The 23,422-nt window shown below is 40.5% G+C and overlaps 1 protein-coding gene across 2 annotated transcripts in view; it reads left to right on the forward strand.

Moving 5' to 3' along the window:
• Positions 1-23,422, forward strand: part of ALDH1L2 (aldehyde dehydrogenase 1 family member L2) — a 60,630-nt gene that overhangs the window by 11,365 nt on the left and 25,843 nt on the right. The window contains exons 3-15 of one of the 2 annotated variants that reach the window (XM_046646772.1): positions 463-697; positions 2,647-2,812; positions 4,490-4,591; positions 4,800-4,889; positions 6,516-6,650; positions 8,048-8,173; positions 8,724-8,815; positions 11,235-11,382; positions 16,204-16,323; positions 16,903-17,030; positions 18,710-18,860; positions 21,366-21,436; positions 21,520-21,625. In XM_046646772.1, the coding sequence (XP_046502728.1) occupies positions 463-697; positions 2,647-2,812; positions 4,490-4,591; positions 4,800-4,889; positions 6,516-6,650; positions 8,048-8,173; positions 8,724-8,815; positions 11,235-11,382; positions 16,204-16,323; positions 16,903-17,030; positions 18,710-18,860; positions 21,366-21,436; positions 21,520-21,625 (1,670 nt within the window). The remainder of the gene's footprint in view (positions 1-462; positions 698-2,646; positions 2,813-4,489; positions 4,592-4,799; positions 4,890-6,515; positions 6,651-8,047; positions 8,174-8,723; positions 8,816-11,234; positions 11,383-16,203; positions 16,324-16,902; positions 17,031-18,709; positions 18,861-21,365; positions 21,437-21,519; positions 21,626-23,422) is intronic. The other variant, XM_046646773.1, reaches the window with a different exon arrangement.

The following is a 23,422-nucleotide window of genomic DNA, read 5'->3' on the forward strand; positions in this document are numbered from 1 at the left end:
CCCCCAGGAAACGGGAGTGGGCAGGACTCAAGGTTGTCCAACTGTGCCACAGGCTGAGTGTGTCTCATTCAGGTGGTAATGTCCTGGCACTTGGCTCCAAGTCTAAAAAAGAAACAAGCAAAATGCTATATTCCTTAAATGGCTGTATCAGTAATTAAGGTACAATTTTTGATCTAAAAAAGAAAAAGCTTCGATTAAAATCTCAAAGTGTTATCTAGACACAAACTTTTGAGTTCAAACATATTCTATCTTAGATATAGAGGTAAAGTCACCTTAGAAAAATGGATAGATCATGATAAAATTATAACAGGTCAAATCCTGGTCAGAATGTAAATTATTCTTCACCATGTTTTATTTCTAAATGTTTCATGAAGCTGTAAAATTACAATGTGCGAATCCATAGCAATATAAAATTATGGCTAAATTTTTTTTAATGAAAATCATCTTCTCTTTCATGCTTAGCTTTGGCTGCCGAGAAAGATGGGACCCCTGTGTTCAAGTTCCCTAGATGGAGAGTGAAAGGCAAGACCATAAGGGAGGTGGCAGAGGCCTACAGATCCGTGGGTGCTGAGCTCAACGTGCTTCCCTTCTGCACACAATTCATCCCCATGGATGTAATTGACAGCCCCAAACACGGTTCCATCATTTATCACCCGTCCATCCTTCCCAGGCACAGAGGAGCCTCTGCTATCAACTGGTGAGGTTTTTTTAACAACAGAAAAGATGGGCCTATTTGTATCATCCATAATCTTTCTGTTTTTCCCGAAGTGATCAAGGAACCAGGTACATTTGAACAATTGTGAGGTCTTGATTGATTGCTACTATTACATGAACTCCCCTGAGATCTCGATGTACCGCAGCATCCAGCACAGCATTTCCCAAGAATAGTCTATGGAGTCCTGGCTTCACTGGACGTAATGAGGCATTGAGCAGACAAAGGTTCTATGGTCAGACAAGTTTGGTTTATGCTGGATTTCTATATCACAGGATTTCTTAAAATTGTGCTTTAATATGAGCATGATAATCACCAAGAGGGAATCTGAGTACATAGTGTCCTAAAACTTATTTTACTACAGAACTTTTTTTGCATTAACCATCTCAAGTATGTTTCAGCCAATGCTGAATTTCCTGAAATGATCTTCATTGTCTGTCTTCTCCCATTCAACTTTCTTCAGGGAAGAAGGCACTGTGCTCTAACATTTTTATTGCCATATTTCCCGGTATCAAGAACAATGCCTGGTACTTGTAGGTACCCATCATAGGTACACTATGTGTGGGTTGAGGTGGGCCTTTTGAGCCTTCTCTCCCTTCTTTTTTTTTTTTTAATGAAGAAGATTAGCTCTGAGCTAACATCTGCTGCCAATCCTCCTCTTTTTGCTGAGGAAGACTGGCCCTGAGCTAACATCCATGCCCATCTTCCTCTGCTTTATATGTGGGATGCCTACCACAGCATGGCTTGATAAGTGGTCTGTCGGTCTGCACCCAGGATCCAAACCAGTGAACCCCAGGCTGCTAAAGCAGAACGTGTGAACTTAACCGCTGCGCCACAGGGCCAGCCCCTTTCTCTCCCTTCTCTGCTTCACCTGCACATCTCCCTGATTGTCTCTCAGTGTCAAGTTTCTGAATACACAGAAAATCTACTCTTAGTTCAAATGTAATGAAAAAATTTCATTGTATTTAAAAGTCTGATTACATGAATTGATTTCTTTTTTGCTTTAGTAAATAATACTGTCGTAGATATCTTTGTACTTAAACTTGTATTTTTTCTCATTTCACATTACTTCCACATGCAGGACCATTGGGTCAAAGTATGTGAATTTTTTCAAGGCTCTTGATAACAAAATGCCAACTAATTCTTCAATATTTCTGAAAAGAGCGATTGGTTGATTGATTTAGGTCTTGCTCAGTTAGTAGCTCAGAGAAGTAAAGATGATTTAGATCATGAGCATGGCTGACCCACCACTTCATACTGTCTGTATTAGCCTGTTCTCTGATATGCTTTAATTTGTATTTGTCCACAGATCCAGCTTATTGAATGTATTATAAGCTCCTGTAGGGCCAGCATTTTCATAGGCTAAGCTTTATGGAGAACAAAATACAAATAGTTGAATTAACCAGCCATATTTTACCATAATTTACGTAGATAATCTCGAGCTAATTGTACCTCTAAGTGATGCTTATACCTGAATTACATGACCTAAATTAATAATCAGTTCCCCTCTTCACATTGCATTGAGTTTCCTCCGTTTTATCTTCCATTATCTAATTCTGCCTAATACAGGGCCAACTACCGTGTAGGAATTGGACCCGGGTGGGCAAAATTACTTGATGCTGTAGTAAAAAGCCAATACCTGGGAGTCAGTGAGTGGTAGTAATGATGGACTCTAAAGCCTTTTTGAGTAGACTTTAAATCATTAGTGTCTGTTAACGAGAAAGACTGCAGAAATGAGGATGTGTAAAATAGCAGTACCATTAAGTAGCACTTTTTACGAGCGCTGACATCTCCCAGCTCTACTGTTAATTTCTCATGGTGGCTTCATTCACTGTCTACTTTCCATGGTAACTACCTTGTGCTTAAGTATCCCTAATTCATCACTTTATGATACAGTTAACCAACCTTTTAAGTTGAAACTCCTCTTTTCACAGGACTCTAATTATGGGAGATAAGAAAGCTGGGTTTTCTGTTTTCTGGGCTGACGATGGTTTAGACACGGGACCCATCCTTCTTCAGAGGTCATGTGATGTCGAGCCCAATGATACAGTGGATGCACTTTATAATCGATTTCTTTTTCCTGAAGGAATCAAGGCCATGGTCAGTATATTTATGCCATCAAGAAGAATTTAGTAAACTTTTAAGATTTGGAAATATTTTTCTTTTATTAAGAATTTGCTCATATGAGTTCTTATGAAAAACATAAAGCAGAAAAACAAAATCAGATTTTGCATTTACCAATAGGATGGTATATTTAGGGTGGAAATCTGAACTTTAAGATTTCTTAGTCTACGAAGCTGACTTGTTCTCCTGAGAGCAGTGATCAAATGGATGAAGTAGCCATCCAACTGTTATTTATTCTACCAAATACTTGAATCTCCACCCCTGTTTCTAATGACTAATCATAAAGAAGTGTATAGAATCTTAAGGAATTTTCCTATGTCGTTTGAACTTCCTTCAAAAGTATTTGAAATCAGTCTAGGTAACAGGGTGAAATCTGGCATTGCGTTATTTATTCAGATGTGCTCTGGATGAAAAGCTCAAAGCATGCACACTACAAAGTAAAAATATATTCGCTGTAAAAATCTTGAAAGATCATTTCAGTGTCATTGAATGTTTTCCAGAGTTTGATATGGTGGAAGTAGCAACACAGAGATGGGCAGTCAGATGCTATAGGGCAGTGGCCATTGATCGGGGAGGGAGGAGAGCAGTGCTTTGTGTCATGCAATGATTAAGAGGGTAGTGCTTTGGTGTCACCAAAGGTCTCATTCTACCACTTTGTTGTGTGACGATGGTAAGTCACTTAGCCTCTTTAGCCTTGGTTCCCTCATCTATAAAATGTGGATAATACTGCCTGATTTATAGGGTTATTGTGACAATTAAATGACATTTGTGTAAATGTGGCACACAATTCGTGCTCACAGTGATAATTACAATCAAAATAGTACTTTGTGTGTTCAGGGGCATTTGCTCAAGCCCGGATCCTGTACCTGATGATATTATAGCCAGAAGTGGGTGGAATTGACCCTGTTCCCACGTGGCTTCCTCCATCTCCGGGAGGTTGGTCAGCAGTGAATACTGAGAGAGAAAACTCAGAACTTGAGCTCACCTAGGCCTCCAGTGAAGGAGACAGGCTCTCAACTCAAGGCAAACATAAATGTGACACGGAAGGGACCGCAGGACACATCCCAAAGACAATCAAACTCGTGGATAGATTTTGGCATTTTTTTATTCCAGGTGTCCTAAACTAGAAAGCAAGTTGAATTCCTTAAATATGACCACGGATCACTTTCTAGAATTATCATGATGAGCAGCAATAACCCACAATGACTTTTACAATATATTCCTGAGCTTTCCACTGAGTTACCATGGTGAGGTTGAAATTTGTTTAAACAAACAAGGAGATCATTTTTAAGAGTACAGGCTTGACATCAGCAGTGGATAGACCTGGATGGGGATTCTGCTTCTGACGCCTACAAACTCTCGGTGATTTGAGCTAGTTGTTTAACTTTTCTAAGCCTCAGTTTCCTCATCTGTAAGATAAGAATCATCATATCCACCTTGCAGATTGCTGTGATGTTGCAAGGGACATTTTACAACCAGTAGCTACCACACCACCTGGCACATAGATGGATCTAAAGAAATGGCAGTTATTATCAAAGTCTCACTCTCTGGACAGATTATATGATGTAATTCTGTTAAACAGAAACTTCAGTTAAACAGACCATGCCATCATTGACCATTGGGCTGTAACACTGGTAACATTTTTGGCTTTAGGTGGAAGCTGTCCAACTCATAGCTGATGGCAAAGCTCCTCGTATTCCCCAGCCAGAAGAAGGGGCAACATACGAAGGTATCCAGAAGAAGGAAAATGCTGAGGTATCTATATTGACTCAATGATGCATCTCAAAGTTCATGGCCTGCTACCTTTAAGTACTTCCCAACGTACCATCTCCTCACCAAAAGTAGGTCTCCGAGCCAGCCTGCCCTACCCCTCCCCACCTCTGCCACTGATGGAGAGAAATCTTCTGTTGCCTTTGAGACTCGCAGCGTTAGGAAGTTCAGCCTGTGCTTCGTGTGTTTCTAGATTTCTTGGGATCAGTCTGCTGAAGTTTTACACAACTGGATCCGAGGTCATGATAAAGTGCCTGGAGCTTGGACAGAGATAAATGGACAGGTATGTTGTAGGGACCAATTTTTTTTTTTCATGTCATGTTTGTAAAAGGTATTATATGTAAGTCTAGGCTTCCTCTGGTTCTTCCCTTGGGCATGAGGAGGGCCTGTGATTCTAGGTATAGGTGACGCCCTAAAAGAAAACATCCTCCTCTTTACTTAGCATGGATCGAGCGTTTGCTGTGAAGCCAACACTAGGCACAGCCTCCACTCTCAGGGAGGCTGCAGTTTTATGGAGAAAGCAGAAAAGAGAATAAACACTCGTAATACAGTAAGACAAATGCTATCCTTGAGGCCCAGGCTCAGGTGTGTTGGGAAAGGCCTCCTAGAAAAGCTGACCGCTTTGCTCTTTGAGAAGAGGTCAACAGGTGGAGAATGAGACAGAGCCGAAGACCCGGAGACAGAGTGTATCACGCAGTCAGGACTCGCAGAGAGTTCAATCAAGTGGAGCCTCAGGTGTGAGCAGCAGGTGTGAGAGGCATGGGGCGAGATGAGGCAGGGAAGGCGGGCCTTCTAATCCCTGGGGAATCCCAAATCAAATCAGATTCTTGGGTTTCACCTCTTCTAGGAAGGTTTCTGACCTCACACACCCAGTCTGACAGGGTTGGGTGTCCATTCTCTCTATTCCAACACCCTGCCTACCTCTGGCATAGCATATTATATATTGTAAATGCCTCTTTATCCATCCCTCTTTCCCCAGTAGACTATGAACCCCTTGGGGGCAAGGGCTTCGTGTTATTGTCTTGATAATCTCAGCACTTAAGCAGGGTTCTCAGTGCATGTTAGGTGCCAATAAAAATATGTGGGATTGATGAAGGACCAAGGGGCGACGTTTAGTGCAGTGGTTAAGAGTGTGGGATCTGAAGCCAGAATGTTCCCATTAAAATTCCGGCTCTGCCACTATTTGCTATGTAACCTTGGGCAGGTGACTGAACTATTGGGTGCCTTGGTTTCCTCACTGTAAAATGAGACTAATAATAGGACCTCCTTTATAGGTTGTGGGCTATTGGGAAGATTAAATGAGTTAATACATGTTAATTTATTTAAGTCCTGTGTCCTTAGCATAGAATAAGTAAATAAATGTTGACTCTCATAGTGCTCAATAAATGATAGCTAATAGTCATAGAATTATAATAATAATTATAATACCAAATCAATTGGTGTGCAGCTCTCTTGGTTACAGTCTGGGGCCGGTCTGTTTCCAGGAACTGACCCCCACAGCACCCTGTACTTCCCATCGTGTATCGCTTTGCATTGTAATGTCTGTTTCCTGCTCTGCATCTGCCCTCTCGGACCCACCAACCTCCTCCACAAACCCCACCTTCAGGCTGCAAAGTCCGGCAGAGCTTTTGATCTCATTCCCCTTTGTGTCAATGTGAATAAACGATAAACGTATATTCATGTCACCCGATGTGGGGCATTTTTTTAAACTCTTCAATCACACGTTCACAGACTCTCTCTTGCTTTGTGTCATTTCTACAGATGCTTGGTATCGTCTCTCACGTTGGGGTGTCCCAGTTTTACCATAAGGGATCATCCCAACTTCGGCTTTCCTGCAGGGAGTGCTGCTCGCACACACCCTGTGGACAGCCGTCCTCATTTCCCCATCTGGCTTTGATCTCTTTATTAGATGGTCACTTTCTATGGCTCATCACTACTGAACGGCTCCGTGCCTCCTGGAGAACCGCTGGAAATTAAAGGTGCCAAGAAGCCTGGTCTTGTTACCAAAAATGGACTTGTTCTTTTTGGTAACGATGGAAAAGCAGTGAGTGTTCGAGATGGTCATCTATAAAGTAACTTTTTGGTTTCCTTCAATAACCCAAGTTATTAAGGGCATAGCTTTCACAAGGTAATCTGGCTTTGCATTGGGATGTGGGAGGCACGAGATGTCTGTGCCCCATTTCTCTCTGGGAATGAGCTGGCTCTCTGTGCCTTGATGAGAACAAGGCTCCTCAGGATGGACCCCAAGGACCTGCGCCGTCTGCTTGCCGTACAGTAGACAGAGTTTGGGGTTTAGTCGGGAAAGAGGATGTGAATCCCCGCTCTGCCTCTTGCTGCTCTGGGGCAGGATGCTTCTCCCCTCTGAGCCTCAGTTTCCTTGTCTGTAAAACAGGGAGAGTAATCCTGTCTGTCTGCCTTCCCACGGCCAGAGTCTGGGAGGATCGAGTGAGATGTATATGGCCATCTTCAGAGGCTCATTGCCTTTGCTTCCTGAGGCAGCTGCCCACCCACATGGCCTGTACTTGGGAGTATGGGCTCTGGGCCTCAGTGTGCCCTTGGGCAACTTCCCAATGAAGAAAACAAAAATGGAATTTACCACTTACAGCTACTTTCTGGTAGCTCTCGAGGTACATCAGCTGTTGAGATTGTAGGCTTCTGAGTCCAGCTAGTTCTGGGTTCTGACCCTAGCTCTGTTTCTCACTAGCTGTGTGGCATTGGGCAAATTACTTAACCTCATTGAGCCTCCATTTCCTCATCATTAAAATGGGGATAACAGTGCACCTGCCTCCACCAGGATTTATGAGATTAAATAAGATATTTCAGCACATACATACACATTTAGCCCGGTGCCCTGTGCGTAAGTGTTGAGCACAGAGTAAATGTGCAAATAATGGCAGTCGTTGTAGTAAGAGTAGATATGGTAGGTTTTAGTCCAAACACCTACATCCAAATGTCAATTTTTCAGGGGCTTATCACCTATTTTTTTTTTTTAAGATTTTATTTTTTTCCTTTTTCTCCCCAAAGCCCCCCGGTGCATAGTTGTATATTCTTCGTTGTGGGTCCTAGTTGTGCCATGTGGGACACTGCCTCAGCGTGGTCTGATGAGCAGGGCCATGTCCACGCCCAGGATTCGAACCAACAAAACACTGGGCTGCCTGCAGTGGAGCGCGCGAACTTAACCACTCGGCCACGGGGCCAGCCCCTTATCACCTATTTTGAGATGTATCTACCCCTAGGCTTAACTTTCCCTTTTGCTGCCTTTATTAATATGTCATTTCAGTTCTTTTACACATGATGGTGATTTAATCCATATTTTTGTATTTTCCAAATAAGCTGGTCCTTATACCCATGTAATATATATGAGACTTCTCCCCCCACCAACCTCGCTTTTGAATTGTCCTAATCCTCAATTCTTCTGCTTGTTTTGTTGCTATTTTGTAGCTGATGGTAAGAAATCTGCAGCTTGAAGATGGAAAAATGATTCCTGCCTCTCAGTACTTCTCAGGGGGAGAGACATCAGTGCTGGAACTTACAGCCGAGGAGGTGAAGGTGGCAGAGACCATTAAGGTGAACATTTTATGTCCTTTTTATTCCTCTTACCTTGGAAAACTCAGGCATTTTTGTAACTGGTACCATCAGTCCTGTGGGGATGGAACTTTATTTCCTCTTTTTTTAATTAGCTACGATAGGAAATCAACCCCAAAATATATATGCAGATTTAGTTCTCACTCACATAAATTATGCAAGGCAGTTCTAGGTGGGTCTAGGGGTTAAGGGTGAAGCTGGAACATGAGGATGAGGGGTGGAGTCATTTAGGGACCCAAGCTCTGCTATCTTCAAGGTCACACTGGTCACACCAGACAGCCAACAAGGGCACAAGAGCATGGAGAATGGTATGAGGAAGGTGTTTCATGGGCCAACACTGGGAGTGCAGGTCACTTACACTCATATTGATTGACGGAAGTCAGTCACACGGCTGCGTCTAACTTGAAGAGATGCTGAGAAGCGTCCTCAAGCCATGTATCCAAGATGAGGAAGAGAGGTTTGCTGAGGAGCTAGCTCGTCTCTGCCACAGTGTCTACATGGCGCTTCCCTCATAAAAGTTTCCCTCATGTAGGTCATCTGGGCTGGAATTTTAAGCAACGTCCCTGTTATTGAAGACTCAACAGACTTCTTTAAATCTGGAGCAAGCTCAATGGATGTTGTCAGGTAAAACCACCCCCTGTTGACCCACACCCCTCCACCAGGGATTTTGACTTTGGCTTTGACAGTCAAATCCAAATCCTTTCTTCTGGACGTTATCCCTCTGTCCTAACCATCTACTCTATTTCTCTTTTCTTCATCATTTTTGGTTTGTTAGTTTCCATGGTCAAACTCATATATTTGTTCCCTTCTCTTTGTTGCTAGCTAGGAGTTTTTTTTGAGGAAGATTAGCCCTGAGCTAACATCTGCTGCCAATCCTCCTTTTTTTGCTGAGGAAGATTGGCCCTGAGCTAACATCTGTGCCCATCTTCTTCTACTTTATATGTGGGACGCCTGTCACAGCATGGCTGATAAGCACTGGGTAGGTCCACACCCAGGATCCGAAGAGGCGAACCCTGAGCCGCCAAAGCGGAGCATACGAACTTAACCGCCACACCACTGGGCTGGCCCCCTAGGGGTTGTTTTCATATTTACTATCTACCTAGAAAACCAGCCCTTCTACTTGTTTGTTTCTTTTAAAACTTTGTCTTTATATTTCTTAGTTGATTTTCCTCCAATATGACATTGGAATTGGGGAGCTCTGAGTGAGAATGTTAATCAGGAATTTCCTATATAGTCTGATCCAGAAAGATACCTGACACTGATTACACTTCCCCCAAATCCTTTTTTCTTGTCCTCCCAAATTACCCAGGATGATATATCTAGAATGAGAATTATCAGGATACTTGCACACCCTATAGTCAGAATTTCTCTACAGAAGGTCACAGCAAGTTGAAAGTCCTGAACCTCCCTCACCCCACCATGGCACAAAGAGTGTACCAGGATCCTAATACTGGAGAGTCTTGCAGAGGTGTTTTTTTCTTTGAGGGCCACACTATGGCCGTTCACTAATTAAACAAGGTGAAGAATCTTACTCCGCTTGACATAATCCTCCTTTTCAACAAAGCAAGTGTTCTGGGTGAATATTCTGTTTATTTATTATTCACTCATTTATTTAACAAAATTTGTTGAACACTGACTACATGTCAGGAACAGTTTTTTACATGGGGGATATAGTCATGAGCAAGACAAAGTCCCTTCATTCATGGAGCTTTTTTTTTCTTTTTGGTGAGGAAGATTGTCCCTGAGCTAACATCTGCACCAATCGTCTTCTATTTTGTATGTGGGATGCCTCCACAGCATGGCTTAATGAGCGGTTTGTAGATCCAGGCCCAGGATCTGAACCTACGAGCCCTGAGCTGCCAAACAGAGTGTGTGAACTTAACCACTACACTACCAGGCCGGCCCCTCATGAAGCTTTTTTATTCCAGTAATCAAAAATGATCATTTCAAGAGCAAATATCATTGTCAGAAGTCAAGAGTGTTGGTTCCTCAAATTACACATTTCTCAGCTATGATTCTTGAGTTCCTAGAAACTTCTAATTTGCTCAACTAAGGATGTCAATACTGTACTTTTAAAAGATTTTATTTTTCCTTCTCCCCAAAGTCCTCCAGTACGTAGTTGTGTATTTTTAATTGTGGGTCCTTCTAGTGGTGGCATGTGGGATGCCACCTCAGCATGGGCTAATGAGCGGTGCCATGTCCGTGCCCAGGATCCGAACCAACAAAACCCTGGGCCACTGAAGCAGAGCTTGCAGACTTAACCACTTGGCCACGGGGCTAGCCCCCAATACTGTAGTTTTAATGTGATTTTTTTTGCTAGCTAGATATTCCTACAGGAATTACCCATTTCCTGTTGGACTGTATGACTCAGCATAAGCATCTAATGCTATTATCTTGAACTACCAAGGCACCTTATGTCTTTCAGAGAATAAATGACTGAACGACAACTGTGGTAGGCTTTCTATGCTGTATCTAGTACACCAGTGCTATTCAGGAAATGTCAAATAACAGCTGTAATTTGAAAAATCAACAGTAAAAAATCAAAGGATTGGAAAAGACTCCAAAAATTATGTTGACTTATTGGCTGATTCTAATTAGTACCTATATTAACCATGTCATACAAACAAATGTTTGTTTTATTCTTATACATGATCTAGAGAAAATATTCTACAATATGACTTTTGTTTCTCATAATCTTTACAGTCAGGAAATTTCCTTTATTTCTTATTCTTTGAGTACATTTGAAAGGAAAGGAATTTTATGTGCCCCTTATTATCTTGCTTGCAAGTAATTAAAATGTTTTTCCCTTGATTTCTTTTATTTTTAGTCATGTATAAAGTTAAAAACAGAAAAAATTGCCACTGTTCTTCTAAACAGGTTTTTAATTTTTTTCCTCCCAGTCTTATCAATTTCTCTATTATCATAGGATGTATATAGGCATGTGACATAAGTCTTATTTCAAAGCAACTTGACAAATGTAATCATACCGTTCCCCTCAACCCTTTAGAAAATGTAAGTAACATGAGCTGGTTCTTACTTTAAGGCTGGTGGAAGAGATCAGACAGAAATGTGGTGGGCTTCAGTTACAGAGTGAAGATGTCTATATGGCCACCAAGTTCGAAGACTTCATCCAAAAAGTCGTGAGGAAACTGAGAGGAGAAGATCGAGAAGCAGAGCTAGTGGTGGATTATGTAAGCTTTTCCATGGTGTTTAAAACCTGCATCATTAAGGTCCATATACTACAGAAAGATTCTGTGCCTTTCATCCGTTTGTTTTTACATTTATAACCTTTTTAAAATAACAGTTTTATTGAGATATAATTCAGATACCATAAAATTCACCCTTTTAAAATGTACAATTTAGCTGTTGTTACTATATTCACAGTTGTGCAATCATCACCCCATCTGATTATGAAACGTTTATATCACCCCAAAAAGAAACCCTGTATCCATTGGCCATCATTCTCTGCTCTCCTCCCCCAGCCCCCAGCCCCTGACAACCACTAGTTTACTTTCTGTCTCTATGGACTTGTCTATTCTAGACATTTCATATAAATGGAATTATATAACATGTGGCCTTTTGCACCTGGCTTCTTTCGCTTAGCATAATGTGTTCAAGGTTCATCCATGTTGCAGAGTATATTTATCACTCCACTCCTTTTCCAGGCCAAATAATGTTCCATTGTGTCGCCACACCACATTTTGTTTATCCATTCCTCAGTTGACGTGCATTCAGTTTGTTTCCACATTTTGGCTATTATAAATAATGCTTCTATGAAAATTCATGTATAATTTTTTGTGTGAACATATGTTCTCAGTTCTCTTGGGTATATATCTAGGAGTAGAATCAATGAGTCATATGGTAACTCTATGTTTAACTTTTTGAGGAACTACCAAACTATTTTCCAACGTGGCTATACCATTTTACAATCCTACTAGCAATGTAAGAAGGTTCCAGTTTCTCCGTGTCCTCATCAACATTTGCTATTGCCTGTCTTTTCTATTTTAGCTGTCCTAGTGGGTGTGAAGTGGTATCTCTTTGTGGTTTTGATTTATGTTTCCCTAATGACTAATGATGAGCATCTTTTCATGCACTTATTTGTCATTTGTATATCTTCTTTGGAGAAATGTCTATTCAAATCCTTTGCCCATTTTTTAATTGGGACATTTGTGTTATTAATTATTGAGTTGTAAGAGGCCTTTGTATATTTCGGATGTTAGACCCTAATTAGTTTTATGACTTGTAAATATTTTCTCCCATTCTATGTGCTTTCTTTTCGCTTTTTTGATAGCGTCTTTTGACACTCATTTTAAAATTTGATTAAGTCCAATTCATCTGTTTGTTCTTTTGCCACTTGTGCTCCTATATGTCTTGATTAATGCCTTTTTTTTTTGCTCCTCTACTCCTTTGCTGCTTTCTTTTGTGTTAAATGGCTATCGTCTGGTATGCCAGTTCAATCCCTCATGGTTTCCTTACCGTATATTCTTAGTTATTTTCTCAGTGGTTGCCTTGAGGATTACAATGGACATTTTCGCTCAAGACATTCTAGTTCAGATTAATACCAACTTAATACCAATAGTATAGAAAAACTTTGCTGCAATATAGCTTTGCTCCCTACCCGCTTATCTGTGCTATTATTGTCCTACAAATTACATATTTATACATTATAAGCCTGCCAATATATTTTTATAATTACTGCTTTACGCAGTTGTCTTTTAAATCAGATAGGGGAAGAAAAGCATTAAAAACAAAAATACATTTCAAAAACAAAAAAACCCTTTGTTTACCTTTCTCAGTGCTCCTTACGTCTTCATGAAGATTTAAGTTACCGTCTAGTGTTCTTTCATTTCAGCCTGAAGGACGGCTTTTAGTGTTTTTGAAGGGCAATGTGCTAACAGTTCTTTCAGTTTTGGTTCATTTGGGAATGATTTAATTTCTCCTTTGTTCTTCGAGGGTATTTTTGCTGCAGATGGGATTTTCGGTTGACAGTCTTTTTCTTTTAGCACTTTGAAGATGTCATCCTATTGCCTTCTGGCCTCCATGGTTTCTGAGGATAAGTCAACTGTTGATTTTACTGAGGATCCCTTTTATGTAGTGAGTTGCTTCTCTCTTGCTGCTTTCAAGATTCCCTCTTTGTCTTTGTCCTTTGTCCATTTTATCATGATGTGCCTAGGATGCATCTCTCTGAGTTCATCCTACTCGGAGTTTGATGAGCTTCTTGGATGTGCAGATTAATTTTTTTAATCAAATTGGGGGCATTTTCAGCCATTATTTCTTCAAATATTCTTTCTGCCCTTTCCACCTCTCCTCTCCTTCTGGGACTCCTATTATGCATGTGTGGGTATATTTGATGGTGTCCCTGCAGCCTCTGCGTGTCTCTTCATTTTTCTTTATTCTTTTTCTTTCCTGTTTCTCAAACTGGATATCTCTATTGACCTATTGTCTAGTTTGCTAATTCTTTCTTCTGCCCCCTTGAATCTACTTTTGAGCCCCTCTAGTGAATTTTTTTAATTTCAGTTATTGCACTTTTCAACTCCAGAGTTTCTATTTGGTTCTTTTTTTTATAATTCTTATCTGTTTGTTGATATTCTCTGTTTGATGAGACGTTGTTCTCTTACTTTCCTTTAATTCTTTGGATGTAGTTTCCTTTAGTTCTCTGAACATATTTATAAAAGCTTATTAAAATCTTTGTCTAATAAATCCAATGTCTAGGCTTCTTCAGGGATGGTTTCTACTGACTGCTCTTTTTCCATTGTGTATGGGTCATTCTTTCCTGTTCCTTTGCATGTCTTGTTATCTTTTGTTGAAAACTAGCCATTTTAAATAATAGAATATGGCAGCTCTGGAAATCAGATCCCCCCTACCTTCACAGAGATTGTTGTTGTTGCTGGTTGTTATTGTTGCTTTTTCTCTATTTAGTGACTTTCTTGGACTAATTCTGTAAAGCCTTATTGTTTGTTGTTTACCACCCTTGAAGTCTCTGCTTGGTTAACTTAGTGGTCAGCTAATGATTGGGCATAGATTTCCTTAAATTCCTTGAACAGATAAGTCTCCCAGCCTTTACTGTGGGACTCATGGTGTGTTGGAGTATACCTTTAAAGCTCCAGCAGGATGTTCACAACTCCGCCTTAATCTTCACACACTTCCTGCTTGCACAGAGACTCAGGTCAGCCAGAGCTAAGAGATTAGGGCTTTCTTAGGTCTTTCCTGGGCACATGCACAAGCCCTGCACATATGTTGGCCTTCTAGAGTCCCAGGAATATGTCAGAGCTTCTTTAAAGCTTCCTATGGATATCTCATGCCCATTTTTCCTTTTCATTTCTTTCATCACCCATTTGTTAGCCTCACTTGGTGTTAGTGCCTCAGGCAGCTGCAATGTTAAACAGTCACCACTGATTATTTTGGACGAATGCCCTAGGGATAGAGCTGATTGTGCTGCAAGCTCTGAGTCAGGGCTAATAAAGACAAGCCCTGAGGATGCAGCTTTTCAGGACACTGCCATGCCAAATCGTAATAACTCTCTGGGATGAGTCTTTGAGAGAGCTCCAGACCCGCTTTTCCCCCTCTGGTGGCTAATAGGCTGCTCGTTTTCACAGCTACGATCGTTGCAAAGATGTTGATTTTGAAGTTACTGCAGAGCTGTCAAGAGAGAGATGGGTATAGGGCAAATTAATATGCCACAAAGCTCACTGGTCTTACAGAAATTCATCTGTTTTTCTTGAATAAATGAATTCTTGCAATCCTTTGATTAATTTACAGAGTTATGAGAAAAATGATTTTGACAATATTTTCTAGTGTTCTCATTGCTTTTATGAAGGTGAGAATTTTCAGAGGTCCTTAATCTACTATTTCAGAAGTGCTTCTCATCCATTTGTTTTTAATAAAAGTTAGGTAAATTTGGAAAGCAGTTTAGCGCCATCGGGTTAAGATCATGAATTTTGGAGGCAGACCAACCTAGATTTGAATCCGAGTAACGCTGCTTGCTAGCTGTGTGACCTTTGGCAAGTTAGTTAACTCCTCTAAGCCTCAGTTTCCTCATACCTTAAATGGGAGAATAATAACATCCTCCTCATAGGGTTGTTGAGAGAATCAGATTAGATAATACACGTAAGACACGTAGCGTATTCCCAGAATGATGGGTTTAGAAAACTGGGTTATATGCAGGGACTGAACACATCAATTCAGGTGAACTTCCCTTCATTATATCCTATGTAAACACAATGGAAATATTTCATGGAACATGAGTACTTGGTATGAGATGAGGCAAGATACCCTCTCTCGATTTTTTGTTTCTTTTTTAAGTATCATCAATTTCTCTATATGAAATAATTTTTTAAATCATTAAATTTCCTTTTTAATACCTTGCACCAACAATATGGAATTTTATTTTAATAATGCTCTTTCGCATATATTATCTCAATTATTCCTCTTAATAGCTGTAAGAAGCAGGTATCATATGTTATTGTTGAAACAACTGAGGTTCACAGAGGTTAATGGACTAACCTGTATTCACTTGTTAGCTAATAGCAGAGACTACAATCTAGGCAACACATATGTAAGAGAGAGAAAGTGAAAATGGGGAAGAACAGAAGGAAAGAAAACTTAAAATGGCACCGGTGTAAAAAGCAAACCTATTGACAAACGCGATTTCAAGGCTTTCAGTGAAAGCAATGGCTGCACTCCATAGATACCGCCTCTAGATGGAGATGTTTCATTATCCGGAGGTCTTGAGTTATCATTCATCTGGGTAAGGAAGAAAACCAGATCTTCGTAAAGCCCAGCTTTGAGCACGTCGGTCATCACCAATGCTAACCTCCTGCCTCAGTGGCCAATCTGAGCATCGTGAGGGTCACATCTTATACATGCTTGTCTTTTCTGGACAGTAGGACCTAGAATCCTGTTGACTTAACTTCTCTCTCTGCGTTAGTGAAAAAGCTTCTTTATTACTATTTGGTATCAGATGCATAACCACAGAAACCCGTTGAATCTATGAATATAATTCTCTTTCTTAGGTTTCAAAAGAGGTCAATAAAATGACAGTAAAAATGCCATATCAGTGTTTCATAAATGGACAGTTCACAGATGCCGATGATGGAAAGACTTACGACACTATCAACCCAACAGATGGATCTGTGAGTAATTACTTAGTGTGCGTAGTGACCACTGGCCATGGCTTTTTAGTTTATACACAGTTGTCAAACAGACAGTCTTAAGAAGTTACTTTATTCTTTCAGTCTTCCTCCAAGTACTTAATACAAATGTACTTCATGCATTTCTTTCAACTGTTCAATTCCGGTATTGGCTGCTGTTAACTATAGTAGCCCATTTTATGGAACGAATATTTATGATAAATTTAGATGGATAGCTACATCTATACACATCAGAGGCACATCTCCACATGAAGCTATATGTGGAAAAAGTTTGCAGACTTCACAAGCTCATGGCAAGAAATTCAGCTTCCGTAAGGCACTAGAATAGTTATAGTTTTCCTAAAGGTGTCTTTCCATATTGTGGTGTGGCATGAGAAGTACCAAATTTTAGACTCATAATTTTCATGTTAAAATTGTTTGTTTTTCTTTCCTGTGTTACTGGATGTATTGATTTCTCCATCATAAAATTCTGTGGATTTTATAATGTAACATTAATTCTAAGAAGCATACTTATATTTCTCTCTATGTAAATAACTTATAACCTATTTTTACTTGAAATAGACAATATGCAAAGTGTCTTATGCCTCTTTGGTGGATGTTGACAAGGCAGTAGCAGCAGCTAAAGATGCTTTTGAGAACGGTGAATGGGGGCGAATGAATGCAAGAGAAAGAGGAAGATTGATGTACAGGTATGTTTTTTAAAACGTAAGATGACGTAGTCTACACAGAAATTGAAATATATAGTGACGTACCCCTGAAATTGAGATAATGTTATAAACCAATGTGCCCTCAATCAAAAATTAAAGAAAAAAATAATAAAGATAAATATTTTACAATATAAAAAAATGCAAGTCTGCTACCTTTGGATATTGGCTAACTGCCAAAAAATTTAAAAATTTCTTCAAAACCTTCTAATATGCACCTATTATACCTAATCATAGGTATGATAATAGTAATATGTCTTCTGTACTTGATCATACAAAATTCCATGCATTTGAGTTTCTGATTTTTGTATTATTGCTTGCATCAGTCAGTGTCCCAGTGGGAAATGAAGTTTAATAAAGGATGGTTACAAAGATGTGGGCAAGGTCAAGGGAATCCAGCAAAGGATAAGGAAGCATCTGAGCAGGGGCAGCAACGGGAGAAGCTACCACTGCTCCAAGGTCTGAAGGAGCTGTTGCTAGAATCTGGCAAGATGTACAGCTGGAGGAGACCAGGTGACAGCGGTTTTGGTGGAGGGACACAGCAGCTGCTGAACTGCAGCCATCAGTGAGGCAGCCAGAGGGTTCGAACCCCCTCCACTTCTGCCCCCCGTTCACCAGTCTCCTGGGGGTGCTGCCCATTGGCCTCTCATTGGCCAAGCCCAGAGAGAGAGCAGGGGAGCAGGGGATGTAGTCTATAAAGGTCATCCTCCCGGGTCTCAGAGCAGGATGGAGAATGGATGAGAGCAGCAGATGGAGGATATCCAGCAGCCTGTTGTTTTCAAAGACAAATTTTAAATCAGCTTGATGTGTAGGGAATAGGAGTAAGGGGGAAAAATACTGAGGCCTGAGTATGCTAAGAGTAATTAGATTCGATCATAAATTCAACTTTCCTCTTACCGAAAGCCAAACTCCTAACCTTGGTCAAAAGCTCTCTTAGAGCAGGGTCTGGAAGAAACAGTAGGGGAGGACGATTTCAAGCTTGACCTTGGGATGGTCCAAAAGGAACAGGTCGGAGAACCACTAAAGGAAAGAAAGCAAATGGCGGAGGTGAACACGAAAGATGCATTTTGACTATTTCATCATCGTTAGACAGTCCTAGACTTATCTTCCCATAGAAACTGGACACCAAACAAAAATCCGCTGTGGTGTCTGTAACTCATTCCATGCATTTCTATCTTGTCCTCTTCAGTTAGTGTTGGAAATACTTCTGAACCAACCAGAAAGCCTCAAGTGTTCATGGGGTCTCAAGGAGGGTGGATTGCACCCTAACCTCTCCCTGAATATTCCTGACCTAGCCACAGTCCCACTGTTTTCTGTCAAGGATCTCCTTGGATGTCATTGATCTCCATGGATCTCCTTGGATGTCATTGATCTCCATGGATCTCCTTGTATTACCGTGGCTCAGTCACTGGTCTACTTCTTACACATTTATGAGGCAAATTATATAGACTTCCCTCTGCTTCTCCTTTGTAACTCTTGAGACAAATTCTTTGTGAAATTCTTTGTTTAATGTCTGTCTGTCCTGCTGGACCACATTGTCCATGAGGACAGAGACCTGGTCCATTTGTGTCCACCTCTGAATTCTCAGCCCTCAGGATGGTGCCTTGTACGTAAGAGGGGCTCAATCAGTATTTGCTGAATGAATTTCTTTCATGATCGTACAGACTTGCAGACCTACTGGAAGAGAACCAAGAGGAGCTGGCGACCATTGAAGCTCTCGATTCAGGGGCTGTCTACACCTTGGCTCTCAAGACTCACATTGGAATGTCTGTGCAAACATTCAGATATTTTGCTGGCTGGTGTGACAAAATTCAGGTACACAAGTGTTGGTTGTCTTCATGCGGATCATTCCAAAAGGAAAAGGGACGAACATTTATTAGACTGTGAAGACACTGGGTCAGAGCCATGTCTAATGTAGGCTTTCTCATCTAATCTCTAAAACAATTATCTGAGGTGGGTGGATGGCTATCATCCTTTATTACTGCTAAGGGAATGGAGGCTTGAGGACAGTGAATGGCTTGCCTATGGTCACATAGTTGTAAGTAAACCTTAGAGCTAGGACTTGAACTCAAGACTTTCTGAACCTGAAGTCTAATGATGTTCTTTGTACTTTGCTATAGTGTCTCCTGAGGGCATCTAGTAGTCTTCTGGACATACAGGAAGAATCCTGGTATCATGGAGGGATTGCAAACTCAAATGCCCCCAGAGGCCAGAGAGCTGACATAGATGAGCTAAGCAGGCTGGGTAAAAGAAAACAATTTTTAAAGACATGGGTACAATAAATATTTCATTTTCCTTTTTACTGTAAGAAAATAAATAGCACATGTGATGATAAATGACAGCTACACTTGGTCTTAGCATTGGGGACACAAAAGGGAAAGAAAGGGCTCATAGCAAACAGCAGAAAGCATCCTACTCACAGACTCATGATAACCACGGCAGTACCAGCCATCACAGCCACAGTCCCAGCAGCAAGAAGGAAGAAGTGGGGAAGAGGGAGAAAGGTAAAAGGACTTTAAAAAGTATTCCTGCCCTCTCAATACTTTCTGTTTCTGTCTCCCACTGGCCCTCTCTATCTGCTAGGAAGACTGAGGAGCATAGTATTTTTTCTGGGCACGTTGTTGCCACCACTATTAATATAGAGTCAGACCTGCGTCTGTCTCAGCTTTGCCTCTTACCAGCAGATGTTTTTAAATTTAGTTTGCCTCTCTGAGCCTACTTTCCTCATCTGTAAAATTGTCACAGTAGTACATATCTTCAAGTTATGTAATGAGGATTAGGAGTAAGTGTTTATGGGGCCAGCCTGTGGCCGAGTGGTTAAGTTCACACACTCCGCTCTGGCAGCCAAGGGTTTCACCTGTTCAGATCCTGGGTGCGGACATGGCACGGCTCATCAGGCCACGCTGAGGCAGCGTCCCACATGCCACAACTAGAAGGACCCACAACTAAAATATACAACTATGTACCGGGGGGCTTTGGGGAGAAGAAGAAAAAAAAGAAGATTGGCAACTGATGTTAGCTCAGGTGCCAATCTTTAAAAAAAAAAAGAAGATAGAAATGTTTATATGCTACAGAATTAGACAAGTCTGCAGCATAGTAGATCTTGTACATAAATGTAGTTTTTATTATTGTTCAGCCACAAAGCCATACATATGTAAGTATTTAGCAATCGTGGTTCAGGTTCATCCTTTATCATCAATTATGAAATCCAGATAGTTCTGAAGCCTGAAAATTGATTTGTTTGATTGGTTCAAATTCATTTGGTGCCAAAATCCGACCTGAATCTACATGAGTCTATTTCTAATCTTTATTTATATCATTTAGAGTGAATATTCATACATTTCACTGAATAAATATTAATGCGTTTGATTATGGGGGCTGCCCGAGACCCACTTGGGGGTTATAGATAATATAACATAATATAAGGTATGTGTATTGTTATGTTTCTAAAGTCAAAAAAATTCTGAATCCTAGAACAGCCCTGGCACCAAGGATTTCAGATAAGAGATTGTACACTTGTATTAGAATATCAATAATACTTTATGTGCCAAAATAATCAAATAGCTTCAGTTGAAGACTATTATCATCAATCAGTTGGGATTAAGTTTGGCTGCATATATCAGAAAAGTCAAAGAAGTTCGTTTTTCTCTAAATTTCAAGGAGTCCAAAGGCAGGCAGGGCTAGTATGTGAGGCACAGGCTCTTCTCTCTCTGCCAGGCCTTGGTGCCTTGTGACCTCCTTAGTACCATGTGACTTCCATTTTCAAGGCTGTCTCATGGTCTCATGATAACCACTGCAGTGCCAGCCATTTCAGCAACCTTCTGATCAGGAAGAAGGAAGAAGAGAGAGTAGGGAGAAGGGTAAAGGGCACTTGTCTGAGCTGAGTCAGCCTACTTTAAAGAGCATTCCCCTTCCAATGTTTTGTGCTTACATCTTCCGTTGACCATCCCTGTCTGCTATGGAAACGGGAAACGGTGTTTTATCTGGGCACCTTGCCATCCCCATTATCAATATAGGATTTCCGTTACTAAGGTCAGAGGGGAGAACTGATATGGGGCAGGCAATTAACATTCTCTGCAGTGCCAAGAAATTGGGAATGGAGGTGACGAAATTAGAACTATGTTTATTCTTCTGTGTCTCAGTTCTTTCGAGAAAGGAACAGCAGCTTCTTTTTTGGTGCAGATATATTTCTTTAAATCAAACACTGCCTTTCATATCAGCTAAGAAAAAATAAGAAAAGCAGACAGAAAATGCATTCTTTGAGATTAAATTTACTAACTTCAGTTAGTAAAATAAGTATCACCTTTTTTTGTGGTTTAGGGTTCTACGATTCCCATCAACCAGGCCCGTCCCAATCGCAATCTGACCTTTACCAAGAAGGAGCCGCTTGGGTAAGACAAGGAGAGCGTGTGAGGGATCTGCGGGAGCTGTGTTGTTCTGAGACGACTAAGGATGCCGTCTTCCCTCCCTGCAGCGTCTGTGCCATCATCATCCCCTGGAATTACCCGCTGATGATGCTGGCGTGGAAGAGCGCCGCGTGCTTGGCAGCAGGCAACACCTTGGTGCTGAAGCCAGCGCAGGTGAGATGCGGGGACCAGGTGCAAAGTCTCCTCCTCTCCTGTTAACTTAAAAACAGAGGCATACAGGGGCCAGCCCCATGGCCTAGTAGTTGAGTTCAGTGCACTCCACTCTGGTGGCCCAGGTTCAGTTCCCAGGCACGGACCTACACACCAGTCAGCAAGCCATGCTGTGGCAGCATCCCACATACAAAATAGAGGAAGATGGGCACAGATGTTAGCTCAGGGCCAATCTTCCTCAACAACAACAAAAAAACCCAGAGATGTACATTTATAAATATTAGGTCTTTAAACAAAAAAGGAGTTGTATATTATGACGTCTTTTCATATATTATGGGCATCTTTTTGTATTAGTAAATACTCATTTTTAATAGCTACCCAATGCATCCTATGAGATTCCACAATTTACAACTTCCATGACAATGAAAGCAAACATAGTGTGCATCAGTGAAATGCACTGAATTTCTACAAACCAGTTCAAGTCTTGCAAAACGCCAACTGCCCAATAATTAGGGAATTATTTAGAGTAACTATGAAACATCAAAAGAAAAAGTATTATACAGGATTCAAATTTTAATTATTAAAAATGTTTTAAAGATATGGAAGATGAGGGAAAAGCATGCAAAAGAATGTACCTAATTGTGGCAGTTGTGTGAAAATATATACTTGTGGGTAACAAGGAAATAATAAAAAAGGAATAATTCAGGAGCCGGCCCTTTGGTGTACTGGTTAAGTTCAGTGCCACTCTACTTCAGCAGCCTGGGTTCATGGGTTTGGATCCCAGTCATAGACTTACACCACTTGTCAGCCATGCTGTGGTGGCGACCCACATATAAAAGTAGAGGAAGATTGGCACAGATGTTAGCTCAGGGCTAATCTTCCACAGCAAAAAAAAAAAAAAAAAGGAAAAGAAAAGAATAATTCAGATGATGGAGGTCTCAAAAAAATCTTTTAATGCAATAATAGCATTTCAAAAAAATATATGATAGCCAACTTAACACCTGGCTGAGTATTTACTGTGTACAGTGCATAGTAGTGGACACACCGAGGTGCACAAGTCATAGAGAAAACTCGGTCTCTATTCTGGAAGAGTTTGCAGTTCATGCCCTACAACTCTTCTTTTATTTTTTCTTTTATGATTTAAAAGAATACAATTTCATTTGGCATGGCTACATGGTCGTGTGACCACAGCCATCCTGTTTTACTCATTAAAAATAATTTCATGTAACAAATAGTTATGCATTCAAAAATTTCAAAATTCAAAAAGTACAAAGAGACCGATAGTGAAAGATCTGCCTGCTGTTCCTATTCTCCCAGCCGCCCAGTTTACCTCCGCAGGGGCAACCGTGTGAGTGTTTTTTATTAATTTCTTAGGTATTCCAGAAATACTCTGCATATGTGAACATATGTAAATATATGTTTATTTTACTCTATTGAAAAACACAAAGAAGGGAGAAGGAGAAATGGGAAACTGCTAATTCACGGGCATAAAGTTTCAATTATACGAGATGAATAAGTTCTAGAAATCTGTATATCATTGTACTTATAGTTGATAATATTGTATTATATACTTAAAAATTTGTTAAGAGGGTAGATTTCCTGTTAAGTATTCTTACCATGATAAAATAAAATTATAAAATAAACAAAGCATTCTGTACATACTCACCAAAGGAAAAAAATCTTCCTTTTTTTTTTAACAGTTTCTATTGTATAAACAATATCTCATCGTATTCTATTATATAGATAAACCATATTTTATTTAACAACTTCCTGATTAATGGATATTTAGATTTTCCCACC

Source organism: Equus quagga, chromosome 19 (genome assembly GCF_021613505.1).
Source record: "Equus quagga isolate Etosha38 chromosome 19, UCLA_HA_Equagga_1.0, whole genome shotgun sequence".
Taxonomy (NCBI): Eukaryota; Metazoa; Chordata; class Mammalia; order Perissodactyla; family Equidae; genus Equus; species Equus quagga.